Below are 23168 nucleotides of genomic sequence, written 5' to 3'. Positions count from 1 at the left end.
AATGTTTAATTAAAAGCTATCTGAGGGAATTATAAGGGAATGTTACACTTGTTTAGCCAGGAAAGCCTCACAGAGTCTAAAGGTTTTTATAGGGTCATGCCAAGTGTTTTCAGTAGGGGGCGATGTTGCTACACGTAATCGGACATCGGACGGACGGACGGACGAAAACAGGACCCTGCGGGGTGGGCTGGTAGGAACGAATAACCAAAGAATATAAACATAATGTATTATTACACTTGTTTAGCCAGGAAAGCCCCACTGAGTCTAAAGGTTTTTGTAGGGTCCTGCCAAGTGTTTGCAGTAGGGGGCGATGTTGCTACACCGAATCGGACGATACGAAGGGAGAGTGTGAGGCCTAGTTCTAGGCTTTAGGCCTAGCTGTAGGCGTTAGGCCGCTGTGAGTTAATTTTTAATTTAAATGTTTTAATTATTTATGTAAAAGCTTTAAATGTAAATGTTTCTATTTAAAAACATCAGGGAATGTAACATTGTAAAACATTAACTCCCTTTCACACACGCGGGGGTACGATACGAAGGGAGAGGTTGAGGCCTAGTTCTAGGCTTTAGGCCTAGCTGTAGGCTTTAGGCCGCCGTGAGTTAATTTTAAAATTAAATGTTTTTATTATTTATGTAAAAGCTTTACATTTACATGTTTCTATTTAAAAGCATCAGGGAATGTAACATTGTTAAACATTAACTCCCTTGCACACACGCGGGGGTACGATACGAAGGGAGAGTGATAGGCGTAGTTCGAGGCTTTAGGCCTAGCTGTAGGCTTTAGGGCGCTGTGAGTAAAATTTTAATTTAAAAGTTTTAATTAAAATCTATATCAGGGAATTATAAGGGAATGTTACACTTGTTTAGCCAGGAAAGCCTCATTAATTTAAATGTTTTAATTAAAAGCTATCTGAGGGAGTTATAAGGGAATGTTACACTTGTTTAGCCAGGAAAGCGTCACTGAGTCTAAAGGTTTTTGTAGGGTCATGCCAAGTGTTTGCAGTAGGGGGAGATGTTGCTACACGGTCGGACGGACGGACGATATAATCTATTGTAGGCTGGTCCACTTCGTTCCTACCAGTATAATCTATTGGAGGCTGGTCCACTTTGTTCTTACCAGTATCAAAATAAATATAATGTCCTTGTTGGCACGCATGTTCTGCAACTGCCGACAGTTGTGTTTTCGAGAATTTAATATTGTTTTGGTGTTCTTTTAGTTTTATGCTAAACAGGACCCTGCGGGATCGGCTGGTAGGAACGAATAACCAAAGAATATAAACATAATGTATTATTACACTTGTTAAGCCACGAAAGCCCCACTGAGTCTAAAGGTTTTTTTAGGGTCCTGCCAAGTGTTTGCAGTAGGGGGCGATGTTGCTACACCTAATCGGACGATCCGAAGAGAGATTTTGAGGCCTAGTTCTAGGCTTTAGGCCTAGCTGTAGGCTTTAGGGCGCTGAGTTAATTTTTAATTTAAATGTTTTAATTATTAATGTATAATTTAAATGTTATAATTATTAATGTAAAAGCTTTAAATGTAAATGTTTATATTGAAAAACATCAGGGAATGTAACATTGTTAAACATTAACTCCCTTTCACACACGCGGGGGTACAATACGAAGGGAGAGTTCGAGGCCTCGTTCTAGGCTTTAGGCCTAGCTGTAGGCTTTAGGCCGCCGTGAGTTAATTTTAAATGTAAATGTTTTTATTATATATGTAAAAGCTTTAAATTTAAATGTTTATATTTAAAAGCATCAGGGAATGTAACATTGTTAAACATTAACTCCCTTGCACACACGCGGGGGTACGATACGAAGGGAAACTTTGAGGCCTAATTCTAGGCTTTATCTCAGGGAATTATAAGGGAATGTTACACGTGTTTAGCCAGGAAAGCCTCACAGAGTCTAAAGGTTTTTGTAGGGTCATGCCAAGTGTTTTCAGTAGCGGGCGATGTTGCTACACGTAATCGGACATCGGACGGATGGACGAAATAATCTATTAGGCTGGTCCACTTCGTTCCTACCAGTATAATTCGTCCCCTTTGACACACATAGCAGTGGACACAGGAGCAATTAACATTATCCATTGCAATGTACATGATGACATTACCCCCCCCCTCTGGTCTTCGCACCTGATAGGCTCACAGTGATGATATCACCTTTACTCTATTAAAGACAAAAACAGGAGGACTTCTTCACAATTTTGGCAAATCGCCTGATGAGGCGGGTTGTAATCACCAGCAAAACGGCGCACTCAAATTGTAAATAGTGCACTGAACTCGTAACTAATTGGCACATTTTGTGTCGGGCGGTGGTGGGTTAACGACACATTTATATTTACGCGATATAACCCAACAAAACCTTTATTGTGGATAATGTTGGTGGTGAAAGCCTCCTCCTATTACTACTACTACGTGTTAAAATCACAGTTTCAAGAGTAGCTTGGTGAATATCTGAAATTCTCACAGCGAACGATTCAAGTGGGTATTGATTATCAGATAGTCTCCGCTTTGCGATTGGTGATCGCGGTCGCAATGTGGGATATTCTTAATTGCCCATTGGTTTTGGAGCGGATGACCGCATCTGTCATGCAATTATTCTGATGAGGTTAAGTACAGACCGCCGTTTTCAGGGTAAAATGAAACTGCGAGTTAAGGGAGTGATGTCGGAGCAGCAAAGTGAAGAAGTGCCGAATAAGCAGGAGTGTTGTGAGAGTCGCGTCAGCACCTGCAGCCGGCACAGGAACTCGGAGAAGCAGCTATTGCTGCGATTGCATGGGGAGGAGAGGTCACGACCCCCAGCCTGACTCGGCCTGCACACAGCACACACAACGCACGTGGTAAGAGAGCACGCACTGCCAATCTACACACAGTCACGCACTGTCACTCTACACACAGCACACACTGTCACTCTACACACAGCACACACTGTCACTCTACGCACAGCACACACTGTCACTCTACACACAGCACTGTCACTCTACACACAGCACACACTGTCACTCTACACACAACACTGGCACTCTACACACAGCCCACACTGTCACTCTACACACAGCACGCACTGTCACTCTACACACAGCACACACTGTCACTCTACACACAGCACACACTGTCACTCTACACACAGCACACACTGTCACTCTACACACAACACACACTGTCACTCTACACACAGCACACACTGTCACTCTACACACAGCACACACTGTCACTCTACACACAGCACACACTGTCACTCTACACACAGCACACACTGTCACTCTACACACAGTCACTCTACACACAGCACACACTGTCACTCTACACACAGCACACACTGTCACTCTACACACAACACTGTCACTCTACACACAGCACTGTCACTCTACACACAGCACTGTCACTCTACACACAGCACTGTCACTCTACGCACAGCACACACTGTCAATCGACACACAGCACTGTCACTCTACACACAGCACACACTGTCACTCTACACACAGCACTGTCACTCTACACACAGCACACACTGTCACTCTACACACAGCACACACTGTCACTCTACACACAGCACACACTGTCACTCTACACACAGCACACACTGTCACTCTACACACAGCACTGTCACTCTACACACAGCACTGTCACTCTACACACAGCACTGTCACTCTACACACAGCACTTGTCCACAGGTGTCTCACTGGGCGTGTGCGTGGAGCAGGGTGGACAGGAGGAGCTTGCAGGCCACGTGGTAGGAGCTGCCACAGCCGCCATTGACCACGGGGCACGGAAGAAATTGAGTGAAGATCTTCCAGCGCTGGTGTTCGAACCTGGGCAGGGTATCATGTTTTTGTTATTGTTTCAACTTCACGTGAGCCTGGTACATCGGTCACAAAAGAAGAGGGGGGTGGGATCCAGCAAGCAAAAGCCCCGAGATCGACGCCACGCCAGGGCTTGGGTGGATTGGGGTCACTGCCCCACCCAGGTGGGCAGCCTCCAACAGATCAGTGAAAGTTCAAACAGGGGGAAGGTGAGGAGCGGTGGTGCAGGGGTTAGTGCGCTGTAATACTAACCCAGCGACCAAATTTAGATTTTCCCTTACAGCTAACACCGGTGACGATTCTCTAAATCGATTCTGGGCCTCCGCCTAGATCGACTCAGCCCGAAATGAGTACCTGGTGCCGTGTGTAAACATCGCCACTAGGGATACAAAGGCAGCATGGCGTGGTGCTGGCCACCCACCCCCTCGTGCGCCGTGCCGGGCTTCATAGGTGCTGCTCGCTTACAGTACTTGCACCAACAGTTTGTTAAGGCTACACGGGAGATCTTTGTCTTTGGGGGGGAGGGGTAAGGGAAAAGATAATTAACATAAAGGCAAGGGGGACGGCAAAGAAAGGGGAAAAAATGGAAAGTCACGGAATAAAATACCACTGATAAAATAGTTTATACGTGACGTGTGAGCCTGTGAACTTACGTCCCTCAGAGCAATAATCTGCTCCCGACAATTCCCAGAAAAGGAGTCATAACCCCCCTAGGACCCCCCCCCCCCCCTCTACTTGACCTTCCCTCCCCGCCCCTTACCCATAAGCCTCACGACGGCTGATAGCAAAGGGCACTCAAGGCAGGGGACACACAAAGAAACGTAACACCCTCTCTCTCTTTCCACGGACAAAACCGAGGCTGTGTGGAGAAGAGTTGGGGGGAGAAGGAGAAGTGAGACAACAAACACAACACAAGCAGCGCAGACTCAACAACTTAAACGAGTTAAAAGCACTGAGGATAAGGACATGGAGAGTACTCGCGCGCATTACTCACCTAATTTAAAAAAATAAACTTTCTATACCGCCGGCCACTGATCCAATGTCATTCTTCACATTTAGCAATCGTGACCCCTTTCACGAATAATCTAATCAATGCTCTGTGGTGATTTGGGCTTTATCCTTCGTTTTGCCCCCCCCCCCCACCGGGCAAAGTGGTGACCTCAGGCCGGCTTGGAAGCAGCCTTCCCGTTGTAGTACCAGGACTGGCATCGTCCACTTCCTTTTGAGACATTATTCCGGCAAGTGTTTGTTGAGAGGATATCTCCCTTTCGACCAGTGGAAGCGCACAACAGCGCCCCCTTGAGCCGGCGATCGTCTTTGTCCGCTTCTAGAAGATTGCGTCCCTTTAGCCCACTACGGCGGAAGCGAGCAGGTCGAGAGAGAACATGGCCACGTCTCAGATGTTCGAGGTAGGTATGGCGAAATTCCCGGTTCTTCTTCTTCCTTGTTGGCCTTGAGAGTCACCCCCAAAGACTTGAGGATGAACTCGGTTGTGAACGCCCCTGCACGTGGCGATGCACGTGGGGCAGAAACTGCGGGGCGATAACCGTTCTCAAATTATTATTCAATCAATGTCTTGCCCGTAGTGTCCGGCAGGAGGCTTGGAGGTTTCCTGGTTTCGTCCTGCAAATCAGTGACCCTGGAAGCACCTTCACCACCACGGTGGCATCCACACGTGGGACCGGCACGAAAGTTTTAGTGTGTACCTCGTCCAGTGCTTAACAGCCTTGAGGCTGAGCATAGTCCGTGAATCTGCTTCTTCAGAGACTCTGGAAGTGTAACAGCTTTATTATGCCTTGCCGGTAGATCCCTGGTGAGGAACGGTCCCGACTAGGACAGCTGCGGTTTTTCCAGTTCTGCGAGCTTGACCTTGTCCCTGGGTCCTATGCCTCAAAGAGCATAGGATATCTCGTGGGATCCTCCATTTCTCTCTTCTCTCTTTGTCCAACCGTGGCCAGGTGAAGCGCTTCGAGAGCCTTTCTCAGAGCCGTACTATTAGCTTTGCTTTTAAAATTTCAGTATGGCCTTTTGGGCCAGTTTCCCTGAAGAGGCCACAGAGTGAAGTGGCGGCCACCAAAAAATGAATTTTTACATCCCTTTTTACGTGGCCTGGTCCATCTACGACTGAGGGCTTTATGCGACATGATCTGCCAACCGGTCCCTGGCAACCACTCAGGGGAGTGGCATTAAGACCTCACCTTACACTCTGGTCATCTGAGAGGTTGTGTAACCTTTTCTCGACCACTCGTGGCGTACCATATCCAATGGCACACCTCTAAGCTTTATTGAACGCCATTGTGTTTTTCCCACTTTAACTACCACCCACAACCTACAAGCCTGTCGGAAACTATTTTCTCCACAGCTTCACGTTGACAGTGGAAATAAACAGTTGATCATCGATTATCCGGCATGCACATATATCGGACAGTGCCAGGCCAATCTGATTAAACCAGCAAAATCGCTCAAAACACAAGTTGTTGAAACAAGAGCGTAGTAGTATTACATACATTACCCACTGCAGAGTCTTCGACATTGTAGTAGTAAGTACGGTACAGTAAATACAGAAACTTTTTACAGGATATTTTTTGTCTATTTGTATGTTTATTTATACCAATTTCACATAATAAACATTTTAAATGCTAAACAAAAACATACGCACAACACCTATGCAAGAATGTGTAAAAATAAGCTATTTTAAATAATGATGTAGTAATTATCTGGCATTTAAAAAAATCCAGAGCCCCCTCCCCCCCCATAAGCCATCGGATAACCGATGATCGACTTTATACAGACATCTGAGGAACACCATTCTTGATCCCACTGAATAGTTTTCGACTGTTTTTGGTTGAGAGGCTGCCTCATTCGAGCCATCCTCGTCCACCACAGGGCCCCTTTTTAACAGTGGGTTTCTCCCCCCCATCCCCGCTTACCCCCCTTTAGATGTATTATTGGTGTGGGGGCCCGGGGCGCTCTACGGGGGGTCCTGATGGCGGGGACCATTCCAACTTGAGCACCCCCTAAAGCACCACCCTGAGGTTGCTCTTTACCCGGGCTTTCTCAAGCTCCAAGGCTTCCTCTTTTGCAGGGCTCACGTACCCCCCCCCACTCGGACACGAGCGAGTCTATCGTCCGTACCCGACTCTGGAGTGTGCATACAGCGTACACCGTGAGAACACGTGGTACGTGGGGTGTGCATACAGCGTACACGGTGAGAACACGTGGTATACGATGAGCACACAGGAGCACACGGGAGCACACGGACTACACAGGATATTAAGGGCAAAAAGATAAAGGCCACACGGGGGTACAGAAGTGCTAAAGGGCATGGCCATGGGTGCACTGGTAGACTATGCAGAGTCAAGGAGAGCCAGAACACGCGGAGTGCACAGCGCGTCATGGAAGTTACACGAGGGTACATAGAGACACAAAGACTTCGACACCGAGGGGTACATCAAGAACCAAGTGCTGGGGGCGCGCAGGGAGACAGGGGAGTACTCACCGCTCCGTGTGAGTGAGAAGGTCACGCTCCGAATCAACTCGCAGTTCCATCTGCAGCCACTCACTGAAGCCGAGCTGTGAACAGAAGGGGAGTGGCGCGTCAGCCTCACGCTCTTCCCTGGGCACCCCCGAGCCCTCCCCCCCCCACCGCCCGGCGAGTCGCCATGCCCTCCCGAACCTTCTGCATCTCATACGCCCCACTACAAGATGCAGCTTATCCCTCAGTGTACCCCCAACTCCTTCGCAAATCCCACCATGCCTCAAAGTAACCCACCGTGTCAATGTTGGGAGTACCGAATGGTGACTGAGATACCATCAGAATCAGAAGTTTATTAGCCAACTAAGTAGCCCATTGAGTTATCCCCAGCTCTTTTTTCAAGGATGACTCGGTCAGCAGACCAACACAGCAGCAAGTATTACGAATTTATAAATATACACTATTTTAAATATTTACAAAAATGAAAATAAAGTTATTATGGGCAGTCCTCGACTTACAAACGGGTTCCGTTCCTGAGCTCCGTTGGCAAGTCGAACGGTTCATGAGTCGGAACACAATGATGTACTTATTTAAATGCACGTAAAGTGTATTACTGTTCTACAACAAATGGACGCTGTGTTAAACTTCTAAAAATAAAGTGTCCATTTGCATGTAATACTGTAATAAATACTGTTTCTTAAATAAAACATACAATAAAGTAAAAAAAAGATGCTGGCTTGCTTGTCAGAAGGGGCGCAATGAGTTCCCACAATTACACACACACCAAAGACAATGATCCCCCGTGTAGCCTTCACAAACTGTTGAGGCAAGCGCTGTTCACGAGCAGCGCCTATGAAGGCCGGCACGGCACACGAGGGGGTGGGTGGCCAGCATCACGCCTGGCTGCCTTTGACTCCTCAGTGGCGATGTTTACACACCGCATCAGGTACTCATTTGAGTTTGAGTCGACCAAGGAGAGGCCCAGGACCCAGCGGGAATCGAACTCGGGTGGCCGGGGTTGGTAGTGCATAGCGCGAACCCTCACACTACCGCTCCCCACACAAGCATGCACGCACGCACACAGACCCAGGTGCCATGGATTCACTGACTGAGATGACTAGCCGATGAATCACATGTGCCCCCTACTGTGTCAACTTGCTGTGTTTTAACCACTCCGCGCTCCACTCATTGTTGTGAGTGTTACTCCTCAGCCCTCCGTTGTTGCTGGAGGGCGACTGCCTCCAACTGCCCAGTTTCAGCGTCCTTCATGAGCTTCCTCCACAGAGGCCGATCTTGACACCGCTGGTATCTTCTAGATTTGAAGTTTTCGTGACTGCAAGGATCCATACTCTTTGGTTCTTTCGGTAAAAGCACGTAGGTGAAATAAAAATAAAATAAGAATGAAAACAACTAAATTAATCACGACGTTTCGGGCGCAACACAAGCATCCGTCATCAGGTGGGGACAACCAACAGCGAAAACAGTGGCTGGCTGAGGTGTCATCCGTTGAGGAAGTACTGAAGGCGATCCAGAGTCTGAGACCAGGAAAGGCACTGGGCAGAGATGATCTCCCAAGCGAAATGCTGAAGGAGAGTGGCGTTTGTGCACAGACTGCTCTACATAACATAATAACAACAGTCTTGACTACTGGACGGGTTTGGCAGGATTGGAAGGATGCCCTGGTGGTCCCCCTCTAAGAATGGGGACCGCACAGACTGTAGAAACTACAGGGCCATCTCATTCCTCAGTGTGCCGGGAAAGGTCCGCTGAGGGGAGGCTTGCGGAGCCCCAATGCGGTTTCAGGAAAGGGCGGTCCTGCACAGATGCCATATTTTCTGTCCGTCTGCTACAGCAGACGTATAGGGAATTCCAACAAGACCTACATCTCTACTTTATTGAACTGGTCAAGGCCTATGATACCATCAGTAGGCCTGGGCTCTGGGTTGTTCTTTGTGCTTTCAGAGTCCCTAACCCTCTGCTCACGATAATTAAGGACCTTCATGAGGGTGAGCGGACCGGGGCAAAACTACATGGCCGCGAGTCGGAGCCATTCCCTGTACACCTTGGGGTGCGACAGGGATGTCCTCTGGCTCCCACATTATTTAACATCTATTTCGACCATGTAGTTCGTGAAGCCTTCAATAGCCGTAACCAGACGAATTTCCATCTGGTACAGATACAATGGGAGGCTAATCGATGCCCGGGTGCGGTCAAGGGATAGCTCCCTATTTCTCAACCATGTTATTGTAATAAAGGTCGTTGAGGCGACTTTTGGAATCCGGTCTTTTATTCACTTTGCATTACAGCTTTCCTTCACGCTGCTGACAGGCAGAGTGAGAGGGATAGAGAGAGAGACGCGCCGCCACGTGCAAACCCGGAGCCCCGCTCACGCGTGTCCCCCTCCTCCGTTCGTTCCCGTTCTGATCACGTGTCGTTCGTTTCCACCCCTATTTAATACACGGGGCACGTGGTACGTTTCCACCAATCCTGGTTAGCCTCCATGGAATATTCCAGACTCCCTCGTAGGCTCCCGAGACCACGCCCCTGACTCATCTCCCCATTGGCTGTGGCCAAAGCCAGCAGAACCAATCCTCTACTTACAGCTGTCACCTTTCCATTACGTCAGGGCCACGCCCATAGGCTTCCCCCCATTGGCTATAAACCAGGACCGGCAGAGCCAATCATCATGACGAGTTGTGATATGTCAGTGAGCCGGATATATCCTCAAATTACATTATGTATGCCGATGATCTGGTAATTGCTGCTCACTCAGAGGAGGAGTTGGAGGCGCTGCTGCTGAACCTGGAGCTTGCCACTAAGAGGTGGGGCCTTACCATCAGCCGCACTAAAACTAAACACCTGCCTGGGTATTTTGTACCATTGGACACTCCACCCCCACAACTCCCAATTGGTGATGGGGCAGTTGTGGAGAGAGTGGAGAGTTTCCCATACCTGAGCAGTGTGCTCATGACCGGCTCCGGTTTAACAGTAGAGGTCTCACTCCGAATCAGTGAAGGGGCAATATCTTTTCATCGGTTGCGTAACGCTGTGTGGAAGCTGCCTGGTCTGTCGCTCCGCACGAAGCTTCAGGTCTTCTCGGCCACAGTCATTCCCTCCCTTCTCTACACTTGCGAAATGTGGACCCCTTGAATGGAATATCTTTGCCGGTTAGAAACATTTAGGTTGGCCTGCCTACGATCCATCCTGGGTTTAACCAGGCTGGATTGCGTGAGGAGCTGGGCATGCGGGCTACATGGCTGGGCCATGTACCCCGCATGCCCAGCCACCGCATGCCTAAACAGCTTTTGTTCGGCCGGAACGACGGCGCTAATCGGGCGCGGCACGGGCTAGAGAAGAGATGGAGTGATGTGGTACAGGAGGATGTGGAGCTGAGTGGACTTGCCAATGACTGATATCAGCGGTGTCAAGATCGGCCTCTGTGGAGGAGGCTCATGGAGGACGCTACTGGGCAGTTGGAGGCAGTCTCCCTCCAACAGCAACGGAGGGCGGAGGAGCGACGCTCACAACAACAAGCGTAGCGTCGGGTGGCTAAAGCACAGCAAGTTGGCACAGTAGGGGGCACAGGTGGAGCATCAGCTCGTCGTCTCAGGCAGTCGACCCGTGGCACCTGGGTTTGCCCCGTGACCTCCTGCCAGCGGGCGTTCGACACTTCACGTGGCCTCAAGGTGCACATAGCCTGGCACAAGCGTCGTGGTGACGTCACCGCCACTTAGTGGCAAATGGCTGTTGTTGATGTGAAAGGGGAGCGGTAGTGTAGTGGTTAGTGTGCTGTACTATGAACCCAGCAACTCGAGTTCGATTCCCGCTTATGGTCAACACCAGTGACGATTATGTGAACCGGTTCTGGGCCTCCCCTAGGTTGACTCAGCCTTATATGAGTACCTGCTGCGGTGTGTAAACATCGCCGCTAGGGAGACAAAGGCGGCCGGGCGTGGTGCTGGCCACCCCCTCGTGTGCCGTGCTGGCCTTGATATGTGCTCGCTAACAACACTTGCCCCAATAGTCTGTTAAGGGTATACGAGGGATCTTAGTCTTTGTGTGTGAAAGAGGGTGTGTGCGCCTGTGTGCGTGCGTGGGGAGTGGTAGTGCAGTTGTAAGCGCGCTGCGCTACCAACCCAGCGACCCGAGTTCGATTCCCGCTCACGACCAACACCAGTGACGATTATCTGAATGGGTCCTAGGTCGACTCAACCTAAAATGAGTACCTGGTGCAGTGTTTAACCGTCACCACTGGGGAGTCAAAGGTGGCCTGGGATGGTGCTGGCCACCCACCCCCTCATGTGCCACAGTGCTGGCCTTCATAGGTGCTGCTCACTCACAAGCACTTGCCCCAACAGACTGAAGGCTACACGGATCGTTGTCTTTGGTGCATGTCTGTGCGTGTGTGCAACTGTGGGGACTCATTGCAAATCAACAATATTTATTCTTATTTATGAGTTTAACACTGCTTCCCTTTGTTGTTGAGCCGTGATCTTTTTTTATTTTATAAAAGTGACCGTATGTGCATTTAAATACAGTGCATTATTGTGTTCTGACTTACAAACCGTCTCAGCAGTCGAGGACTGCACGGATGATTTTACAAATCTATTAAGTACATTTGTACCTGCATTGTATCGTGGATGAGGTGTGGTGAGGAGTGTAGAGTGAGGAGTGGTGAGTGAGGAGTGGTGAGTGAGGAGTGGAAAGTGAGGAGTGGTGAGTGAGGAGTGGTGGAGTGGTGAGTGAGGAGTGGTGAGTGAGGAGTGGTGAGTGAAGAGTGGTGAGTGGTGAGTGAGAAGTGAGGAGTGGTGAGTGGTGAGTGAGGAGTTGGAGAGTGAGGAGTGGAGAGTGAGGAGTGGTGAGTGAAGAGTGGTGAGTGGTGAGTGAGGAGTGGAGAGTGAGGAGTGGTGAGTGAGGAGTGGAGAGTGAGGAGTGGTGAGTGAGGAGTGGAGAGTGAGGAGTGGAGAGTGAGGAGTGGAAAGTGGTGAGTGAGGAGTGGAGAGTGAGGAGTGGTGAGTGAGGAGTGGAGAGTGAGGAGTGGTGGGTGAGGAGTGGAGAGTGAGGAGTGGAGAGTGGAAAGTGGTGAGTGAGGAGTGGAGAGTGAGGAGTGGCGAGTGAGGAGTGGAGAGTGAGGAGTGGTGAGTGAGGAGTGGAGAGTGAGGAGTGGAGAGTGAGGAGTGGAAAGTGGTGAGTGAGGAGTGGAGAGTGAGGAGTGGTGAGTGAGGAGTGGAGAGTGAGGAGTGGTGAGTGAGGAGTGGTGAGTGAGGAGTGGTGAGTGAGGAGTGAGGAGTGGTGAGTGAGGAGTGGTGAGTGAGGAGTGGTGAGTGGAGAGTGGAGAGTGAGGAGTGGTGAGTGAGTAGTAGAGAGTGGAGAGTGAGGAGTGGTGAGTGGTGAGTGAGGAGTGGAGAGTGAGGAGTGGAGAGTGAGGAGAGTGGTGAGTGAGGAGTGAGGAGTGGTGAGTGAGGAGTGGAGAGTGAGGAGTGGTGAGTGACGAGTGGTGAGTGGAGAGCGAGTAGTAGAGAGTGGAGAGTGAGGAGTGGTGAGTGGTGAGTGAGGAGTGGAGAGTGAGGAGTGGAGAGTGGGGAGTGGTGAGTGAGGAGTGGTGAGTGGAGAGTGAGGAGTGGAGAGTGAGGAGTGGAGAGTGAGGAGTGGTGAGTGAGGAGTGGAGAGTGGTGAGTGGAGAGTGGAGAGTGGAGAGTGGAGAGTGGTGAGTGAGAGTGAGAGTGAGAGTGGAGAGTGAGGAGTGGTGAGTGAGGAGTGGAGAGTGAGGACTGAGGAGTGGTGTGTGAGGAGTGGAGAGTGAGGAGTGGAGAGTGGTGAGTGGAGAGTGGGGAGTGGTGAGTGAGGAGTGGAGAGTGAGGAGTGAGGAGTGGAGAGTGAGGAGTGGAAAGTGAGGAGTGGAGAGTGAGGAGTGGAGAGTGAGGAGTGGTGAGTGAGGAGTGGAGAGTGAGGAGTGGAGAGTTAGGAGTGGTGAGTGAGGAGTGGAGAGTGAAGAGTGGAGAGTGAGGAGTGGTGAGTGAGGAGTGGAGAGTGAAGAGTGGTGAGTGAGGAGTGGTGAGTGAGGAGTGGTGAGTGAGGAGTGGTGAGTGAGGAGTGGAGAGTGGGGAGTGGTGAGTGGTGAGTGAGGAGTGGTGAGTGAGGAGTGAGGAGTGGTGAGTGAGGAGTGGTGAGTGAGGAGTGGAGAGTGGAGAGTGATGAGTGAGGAGTGGTGAGTGAGGAGTGGAGAGTGGTGAGTGAGGAGTGGTGAGTGAGGAGTGGTGAGTGAGGAGTGGTGAGTGAGGAGTGGTGAGTGGTGAGTGAGGAGTGGTGAGTGAGGAGTGGTGAGTGAGGAGTGGTGAGTGAGGAGTCTCTCACCCGAGGGCCGTGCTGCTCGAGTGAGCGCTGCAGCGGCGATGATGAGGCCAGCGCGCTGCACGCAGCCTGCACACCGGAAGTGTGCACCAGCTCGCCCAGCTGCGGACACATTGCACCAGAGAGAGATCCCGCGATGTCATTCCAAACAGGCCACGGAGTCACTGATCACGTGCAAAGCGCTCTCCGAGACGCGCCAGCGTGAAGGGCAATCCGTCACAAACAAACAACGAATGATAACGATGAGATTTGTGTGTGTGAGATGAAGCACTGACCACACACACACACACAAACCTTTTGTGTGTGTCTATGTGCGCGCGTGGGTGGCCAGCACCACGCCCAACCACCTTTGTCTCCCCATTGACAATGTTTACACACTGCACCAGGTTATCATTTGAAGCTGAGTCGACCTAGGGCAAGCCCAGGACCCATTCAAATAAACGTCACCTGGTGTTGGTCACGACGGCTGCCTTTGACACGTGCTTTCCTCGCCATGGTTGAATCATGACCTCTGTCTTCAACAATAAACCCATCATTCGTGGTAGCGCCTTGTGTGCGTGTGTGTAAACAAATAAACAGATTCACACATACACACATGCAGGGTCTCAATTTACCTGTGGTAAAAAGGGATAAAGGTGCAGGGAGGGAGATCCATCCGCCGATGTCCCCTTATTCCGAGGAAAACTCACTCGATCGGCGAGAAAGAGGAACTGAGACAAAGACGCATCACAAACACACATTGGCGTTATAACCACAGACATCAAAGCCACACAGGCACCACAGCCACAGACATCACAAACACACCGGCGTTACAACCACAGACATCACAGCCACACAGGCACCACAGCCACAGACATCACAAACACACCGGCGTTACAACCACAGACATCACAGCCACACAGGCGTTACAATCACAGACATCACAGCCATAGAGGGATCACAACCGCAGACATCACAGCCACACAGACACCACAGCCACACAGGCGTTACAACCACAGACATCCCAGCCACACAGGCGATACAACCACAGACATCACAGCCGCACAGTCATCACAGCCACAGACCCCGCCACAGCCTCGTCGTACCTTCTTCGTGAAGTTCTCGCTCAGCGCGGTCTCCTCGGCGCCGGCAGCGGAAAGAGAGAAGGAGAGCAGTGCCGTGCACAGCCTGGCCAGAGACAGCGCCACTCGCAGAGTCACGGCCTCCACAGACTCAATGTCATCATCCACCATACACGCAGCACAGACGCTCCGATTCTCAGAGGCCAGCCCAGCGCGATAACCTTGCCGCTTTATAGCAAGGGTGGAAAACATTGAGCCTACATGCCAGACAGGGCCCACGACGTCATTCGCACGGCCGGCGTTGTCGCTCGCACGGCCCACGGCTGCACCTCCGATTAGCACGGTTGGCTACATACGGTGCGAAAGAAGTTCAACATACATACATACATACACTCACACAGCCGATGATTTCACTCATACGGCCCATGACTTCGGTCCTCATGTGGCCGTGAATTCACTCACTCAGACCGCGACTTCCCTCATTTGGCTTGTGGCTATTTATTTCACACGGCCTGCAGCCTCCTGCCCCAAACAAATTTGAAACGACCTGAAAACAATCCATCACTGCGAGCAGCTTAGTAGTATCATTCTGATACTAGAGAGGAATATCCTCGACCTGGCTATGCATTTCTATTTGAATGCAGTGTGAGTCCTAACAACTGTGTGAATTATTACTGAATAATGCCAAGCTGTGAGCAATTCTGCAGCCCAGAAAAAAGGTATTTGAAATTCCCATTTGACCCTCAGAAAGGAAAGGATTTTCCACCCTGGCCTTACATCACAGTTGTTTACTGGAACTACTTCTCGTAAGCACTTATGACAAAATAATCATGAGCATCGTATCTGTGGAGAATATAAGTAACACAACAAATAAGCAGGCAACACGTCGTTTTACTACATCTGTTCTTTCATATCAGCCACCATTTCAGCAGCATTAATTCAACACAAACTCTGGGCTGGTGTTTAAAAACAGTCAGTGTCTCATCAGCAGTCAGACTTCCTAACTCGAACTAATGCTGGTAAACTGCCAAATGTTTATAGGCAAGGATTCCTCTCCGTCACATTAAATCCGAGTTTGACGCGACACTCCAAAACACACAACATAATAAAGGATGAGTGGGAAGCTGGTCGAGTTAACAGCTCCCACTGGCTCCACGTGCACCTCTCCCAATTGGCTCACACCACCCAATGCACGACTTGCAGCTGTATCACACGATGTGCTATCCTGAATGAGGGGGCGATAGGGGCGATAGGGGCGATCGCACCCCCCTCCACTCTCTCCCTTAAGACCCTGAACATTGGTGTTGTATTAATATTTACCAGAAAAAATGTTTAGATGTTTGAGTAATGTAGGGCTGTTTAAGAAGCTACCTCATTATCTTCACTCTTCTCATCGATGTCCCCCACTCCTCTCCCTTCACAATATGGCACATTTAAAAATAATTATGATCCTCCCCAAAATTCTGTACTTCCTGAGGTTTGGTCCCCTCACGGATCCTGAGGGACTTTTTTTATTTATCTCAAAACACTGCATTCCCGAATCTCCGCCTTTATTAAGAATCGCAAACTCACATGCACTGGATTAATCCTCCCTTATGTTACCGGTAGGCGAGGGAGGCTCTCCCAAATTTCCGGAAATGCGACAGGTTCCGTGGGTCTGCACAATGCGAAGCGCTGACTGGACCCAACGAAGTGGGGGATTGCTGAGAGCTGGGAAGAGGAATCGGCCCAACCATGCCTCCTTAGGTAGGTCTTGCCTTTTTCCGCAAAAAGAAATAGAACTCGGAAGACGAAGCCATTGTGGACAGTCTCATCGGCGCTAATGAGCTGCAAAGATGGTAGAAATCCCCCTACCCCCCCCAACCCCCCTTACACAGAAGACGGACGTAATGGGAGAAGCCTTTTATGATAGTAGGGGGCAAAAGTCATAAGACGGGGCACAGTTGGAGGGATCGGGAAATGGTTAGTGATCTTTGTCTGTGGGGGGAGGAGGGGGGGGGTGCCTTCTGATAAGACACAGGCTGATTAACAATGTCCCTAACTGTTTTGTTTATACACACACGTGGTGTCATGTTAAATTACTCACACAGACACGTTGTAACAAGTTACCTGCTTACACCAGTCCACCCAATCATAGATTGGCTGTAAGTGGCCAAAGGCTAAATATTAGATTAGGCTTATCCCTCACATTTAAATCTTCGTCTTCCCCCTAACGCGAGGTCTCTCTCTCGACTCATTCGAGTTGGGAAGCCCTCTGAGGTTTCCTCCTGGATTGTCGTGGGACATTTCCTGCCCTGAACGCGGATGGAGAGGGAACGGGGAGGGGACTCGTCGTGTAGGAGCTGGACCCAGGGCCGCACCGATGCCACTCACCGCAACGAAAGGAGCATCTCCACGGCGGAGCTGCAGGGCAGCGCCGCGGCCACGCTCTCCGTGAATGGCACGGCCTGCAGGAGCGGCTCTGCAGGGTCGGTGGCAGTGGATGCAGGCAGGGCCGTCACGAGCGGGAAGGCGCTGCGGTGCCGGTGTACGAGCGCCAGAAAAGCGGCCAGGCCCAGTATGTGGCAATCGCTTAGCTGCTGGGCCTGAGCACACACGATCCATAGCACAAGCCTTCTATAGCACACCACACATCACAGGACATGCCTTCGATAACACACACACCATCCCGTAGCATACATCCTAAGAGCACGCACCCTCTAATAGCGTGTGAGATTAGGTTTTAAACTGTATAAAACCTAATCTCACACATCCACTAACAGCACACACACACCCCAGTAACATGCCCTGCATATATGGTACACCCAATCCCCAGCACACACCTTCGAACAGCGCAATCAATCCAGAGCACAACCCATCAATGGCACATGCCCAATAGCACACACTCTCATAGCACATTTTCTCCAATAAAACACCCCCTCCAGTAATACTAGATATGTGATGATGATGATACTGAGTTCGGTGATTATCAGGATAATAAGGGTCATAAAGTGGTTAGTGATGAGGTTAGTGATGATGTAAGTCATGAGGAGGAGGTGGAACCTGTTTGAGGAGGAGGGCCCACACTCTGCTGAGTAGCGGCTTGTGAAGCCAGCTCAGGCCCGCGAGCATCAACACGAACCGGCAACTCCAGTCAAGCAGCCTGCAGCACCCCACAGCACAACACACAGGACGGGCGCAGCATAGTACACACAGCACGGTGCAGCATAGCACATCGCAGTAGAGCATCGTACACATAGCAGGGTTCAGCATAGTACACACAATACAGCTTAGTACACACAGCCCGGTCGAGCAAAGTACACATTGCATGGTAAGCGTTGTACAAAGAGCACGGTACAGCATCATACATCATACACACAGCAGAGTACAGCTTAGTACACACAGTAGGATACAGCATCGTACACACAGCAGATCACGGTAATTAAGTTCACGTTTCGGGGCGTGTGCCACTCCCTCACCTGAAGTCGTGGTGCATGGCGCAGACACCGGTCACCGCCTTGCAGAAGCTGTTGAGAAGCAGGTCGACCAACTGTGGGAGAGAGAGAGAAAAACAACAACAGGAAGTAACTGGCATTGGCCAAATGTCTCAATGCTGCAAAATCACCTCCAAGTGGCTCGGTTGGGATGAGAGAGAGCAACATCACCCACTTATAAATCACTCGACTGGGATGAGAGAAAGCAACATCAGCCACTTCTAAAACAAAGTATTGAGATTCAGTGGGGCTGCTCTCCCTTGTAAACGAGCCCGACAATAATAATAACTGCGTGGAGAGTGACGGCGTAAGATGACGTGCACCCGCTATCCCTGCTACTCGGCCACAGATGAAGGTGTGGAAGACCTCACCACTTGTTCAATGATCACCAAGGGTTGCACCAAGCAAGTGCATGGAAGAGGTCTTGGACAATTAAGATGGAATTTATGACAGTTTCTTTCCAAATAGCAACGAATACCCCAACTTATGTCATTACATAAAACTGTTGAAGCGCAGAGGACGAGGAGCTGAAGAGAGACCATGGACACTGTCAAGGTCTGAACTCTGGAGTTGAGTTGATACAGTAGATCATCGGTTATCCAGCAGCTTCGGGGGGAAGGGGGTGCCGGATTTTCAAAAACGAGCGGATAATCACTACATCATTTTACAAAATGGCTTATTTAGCACATTCTTGTATGACATTGTGTTTAGTTATTTCTATGTTTTTTTTAAGTGTTTAAAATTTGTTTACGATTTGACATTATCATAAATAAACATATGAATAAAACAATCCTACCGTTACTGTATTTACTGTACCATACTTATCATTCCAATCTCGAAGACTCTGCACGGGGTGATGTCCATACTGCTACGCCCTTGTTCCAACAACACGGCTTGGACGATGGCCGGACTGATGCAGGCTTCAGGCTGGTGCTCCCGCGAACGCCGAATTCACGCACTTTTCGCCAGATCACACTGTATATTTTCAGTTTTTATGACTGTAGTTATTAGTCATGAAAATTGTATATACGTGCAGTATTTACATGTTTTAGGTTGTATGTACTGGATGTACTGTATAACCTACTGCATATAGCATTTGCTCCTTTTTTTTGTCACACACGGTGCCGATGGCCGGACTGGTTGCTGCCTTTGGAGCGATTTTGCCGATTTCGCCGGATCAGCCTGGGACCAATGGTGGAGCCAGGATTTTCAGGTAGGGGGGGGGGGCAACCCCTCCAGCAATGAAAAATGACAGAGGAGTTGGTAGTAAGGACTTGTCTCTTGCTTTTTATTTGATGCGTGTGCGGCGATGGCGCAACCATCGATCGAGGGTCGAATTCGAACCGTGTGTGATCGGCATCGCGCTCGCTGAAGGCATTTGCCTTCAGGGAAGTCGTGGACTGTATACGCAACTGCGCACAATTCTGCGAGTCACTTATAACCGCTTTGCCGTTACTTATTGCCAATTATTGACTCAGACTATTGTCCTATCATAATATGCTACAGGGTGGCAGTGGGGGTCACAACATTCCGATTTATTATTAATAAACTCCAATAATCCCCCACCCCCCGTGGCTCCGCCAGTGCCTGAGACCCCTGAATAATGTTGAAAGCCGAATAATCGCATGCTGGATAATCGATGAACTGTAAGTCCAGAATGAGCTGGAATGAGGTGGGGACATTAAAAGACCAATTTTTATCATATGCATGATCATTGCACATTTCGATTAGCACGGTTGACTACGTAGGGCACGAAAGAAGTCCAACATTTGTATGTATGTAGTGAGTCACTTCGGAGACACGAGTTAGGAGGCAACAACGTTTATTCTACACTATATAACGCCGTTACACAGGGGACTACAATATGCCTATCTCTTACACACCGTTACACACGGGATAACTATAAATGGGTCAGAGCAGCCAACGTGCCGTCTGACCTGACGTCAGAGAAAGAGATGAAGACATAGCACCTCGGGTTCACTTCACCTGCAGACAGCCCCGCTCTTCGATCTGGGCTTCCCTTTTATCTCTCTCGGCGCGGCCTAGCTCCGCCCTCGGCCACGCCCCCTTCTGGAACGTTCCCGAAGGTTCCAGGCCACTTTGCTCGTGCCACCTGCCCGGCTCCACCCTTAACCACGCCCCCTTCAGGAACCCTCCAGAAGATTCCCGGCTACACTTCCGGTGTCCCCTCGGTCACCTTTGCCCCACATTCCTCACCCCGGCCCATCGCGTGCTTCACCCGAGGCCGGGGTGACTCATCCTCATATGCCCCCTTCTGCCAGCAGCCCGCACCAGCTCCCTAGTGACCAATTACGTGGCATTCACTCGCTGTGCTGGCGGAGTGGCTGCTATCCCCTACTCTGTCGGTAGGACTCATCAGCCTCTCTCTGCAATCACCCAGTACCATGCACCCGAGCAACCCACTGTGTGGTACTGCATGGTGTGCTAGCCTCTACACCCATATTTCCTCATTCTACTGTACTTAGTGCTACGTGCCATAGTGATCCGTTCTATATCACTACACGTACACAATGCACCCCACTCTAGACAATGACATATGCGCATCCTTCTCCAGGTAGCTCACCGGCAGAGCGAGCAGCTCCCTATCTGAAGGTTGTAAGTTTCAATCCTCCCGGATCAATAAATAAAAAAACACTTTGTGGAAAAGGCATAAGCAGTTGTCCCAAGAATAGACTCCATACCTCGCCATAAGAATGCGGATTTCTTTTCTGACTAGCTTAGGGCTATAAACGGGAGAGGAGCAATCACCTCATTGCTCATTTGAGCAGGGGACTCGCTTTAACTTGAATGACTTTGTCCTGCATTGTTTGGACCTCAGGGGAGGTGGCCATGCTAATCCCCAGGCGTCGTCACCTGCGGTGCCCATTGCTCACCTGAAGGTGCTCCTTGGCAACGGGGCCCAGGCGGAGCTCCCGGGGAGGATCGGCCCCATGCAGCTCCCGCAGGCACTCCTCCACACGCAGCACGAGATGTGACACTGCTGCTCGCGTGCAACATCACGGAAAGCACCACGATACAGCACCACGACGCAGGACCATGTTACACCACTAAGTTACAGCACCACTATACACACCACTATACACACCACTATACAGAACCACGACGCAGCACCACGACGCAGCACCACGACGCAGCCCCACGACGCAGCACCACTATACACCCCACTACGTTACACCACTACACACACCACTATACAGAACTATGTTACACCACTAAGTTACATCACCACTATACACCCCACTACGTTACACCACTACACACACAACTATACAGCACCACTATACACCCCACGACGCAGTACCACTTTACACACCACTACATTACACCACTACACACACCACGATACAGCACCACGACGCAGCACCATGTTACACTACTAAGTTACAGCACCACTATACACCCCACTATACACACCACTAAACACACCACTATACAGAACCACGATACAACACCACGATATACCCCACGATACACACCACTATACACCCCACTACGTTACAGCCCCACTATACAGAGCACTATACACACCACTACACAGCACTACATTGCAGCACTACACATCATCACATTACAGCTCTATACGGCACCAGGTTATAACGAGAGAATACCGTACATCTCTGGAAAGCTTATTGAGCTATGTGGTCAAAGAAGACATTGAGTAGCGTAGGGGGGTCCAGTGGACATCCCTGTTGCACCCCAAGGTGAACAGAAAATGGCTCTGATACCCGGCCACACAACTTTATTCGGGCCTGCCCACAATACTGCATTTCCCAGTGGGTCTTACTTGGCATTGATCAATGGCATACACGAAATATTTATTTTATTTTACCAGGTACAGACCATTGAGCTACATAGCTCTTTTCAGAAGCAACCTGGCTATCACAAATGATAGCCCAATGAAGTGGCTTATCATCATGTGGAAATGTATATCAGCCAAATACTATAATACATGATTGTGAGCAGAGGGTCTGCAACCCAGAAAGCACGAAGAATAACCCATAGCCATGGTCTATACACAAATACATACAGAGATCCTCCATATAGCCTTCCAACACTGTTGAGGCAAGGTGCTGCTAAATGTATGTACAACTTCTTTCACGCCGTACGTAGCCAACCGTGCTAATTAGGTGCAGGGGAAGGTCAACAAACGGAACACAAAAAGCAGTTGTAAAGAAATTAGTGCTCAATCTATATTTAAAAGTGTCTTGGTCTCCCCAGCGCTGACATTCACACACCACACTAAGTACCCATTAAAGGCTGAGTCAACCTATGGGAGGCGCAGGATCAGTTCATATATATAGGTCACTCAGAGTGGTCAGGCGCAGGAATCAATCATGGGTCGCCAAGTTCCTAGCAAAGTGGGGCAACCACTGCACCACCACTAACCACAAGGATAAACAATTCCCCACAATGGAAATAAACAAACACAAAGATCCCCCGTGTAGCCTTCACAGACTGTAGGGGCAAGTGCTGTAAGCGAACACCTATGAAGGCCGGCACGGCACACGAGGGGGTGGGTGGCCAGCACCACGCCCGAACCCCTTTGTCTTCCCAGTGGCGATGTTTACACACCGCAGCAGGTACTCATTTGAGGCTGAGTCGACCTGGGGGAGGCCCAGGACCGATTCAGATAATTATCACTGGTGTTGGCCGTAAGCGGGAATCGAACTCGGGTCGATGGGTTCGTAGCACAGCGCGCGAACCGCTACACTACCGCTCCCCACCCAATGCAAAAAAAACGCACACACACGGGCACGCACACACACATGCACACACCCACATGCACACACACACACATGCACACACACACATGCACGCACACACACACACACGGGCATGGGTGCTGACCATCCTGCGTGTCCGGGCTCCTGGCTGCAAGGGAGGCGACAGAGGGGAGTGACTCCAGGCTCTGCCACACGACGTCCATCGGTTCAGAGGGAATTCCTCCCACGGGCAACGTGTCTGTGACAAAAACAACATCAGCACCA

The 23168-nt window shown here is 50.1% G+C and overlaps 1 protein-coding gene across 1 annotated transcript in view; it reads right to left on the bottom strand.

Moving 5' to 3' along the window:
• The window catches only part of LOC133341675 (Fanconi anemia group A protein homolog), a 138191-nt gene that overhangs the window by 36643 nt on the left and 78380 nt on the right, over positions 1-23168 (bottom strand). The window contains exons 26-36 of the mRNA XM_061550266.1: positions 23029-23142; positions 21054-21160; positions 18145-18215; positions 17729-17828; positions 17060-17271; positions 14711-14792; positions 14240-14335; positions 13629-13727; positions 7299-7372; positions 3680-3808; positions 2725-2809 (exon numbers count right to left, since the gene is read on the bottom strand). Coding sequence (XP_061406250.1) covers positions 2725-2809; positions 3680-3808; positions 7299-7372; positions 13629-13727; positions 14240-14335; positions 14711-14792; positions 17060-17271; positions 17729-17828; positions 18145-18215; positions 21054-21160; positions 23029-23142 — 1169 coding nt within the window. The remainder of the gene's footprint in view (positions 1-2724; positions 2810-3679; positions 3809-7298; positions 7373-13628; positions 13728-14239; positions 14336-14710; positions 14793-17059; positions 17272-17728; positions 17829-18144; positions 18216-21053; positions 21161-23028; positions 23143-23168) is intronic.

The sequence above is a fragment of the Lethenteron reissneri genome, chromosome 12 (assembly GCF_015708825.2).
Source record: "Lethenteron reissneri isolate LAM-NWPU_2019-01 chromosome 12, ASM1570882v1, whole genome shotgun sequence".
Lineage (NCBI taxonomy): Eukaryota > Metazoa > Chordata > Hyperoartia > Petromyzontiformes > Petromyzontidae > Lethenteron > Lethenteron reissneri.
Note: the sequence above shows the minus strand (reverse complement) of the source record. Positions and strands in the feature narration are given on the sequence as shown.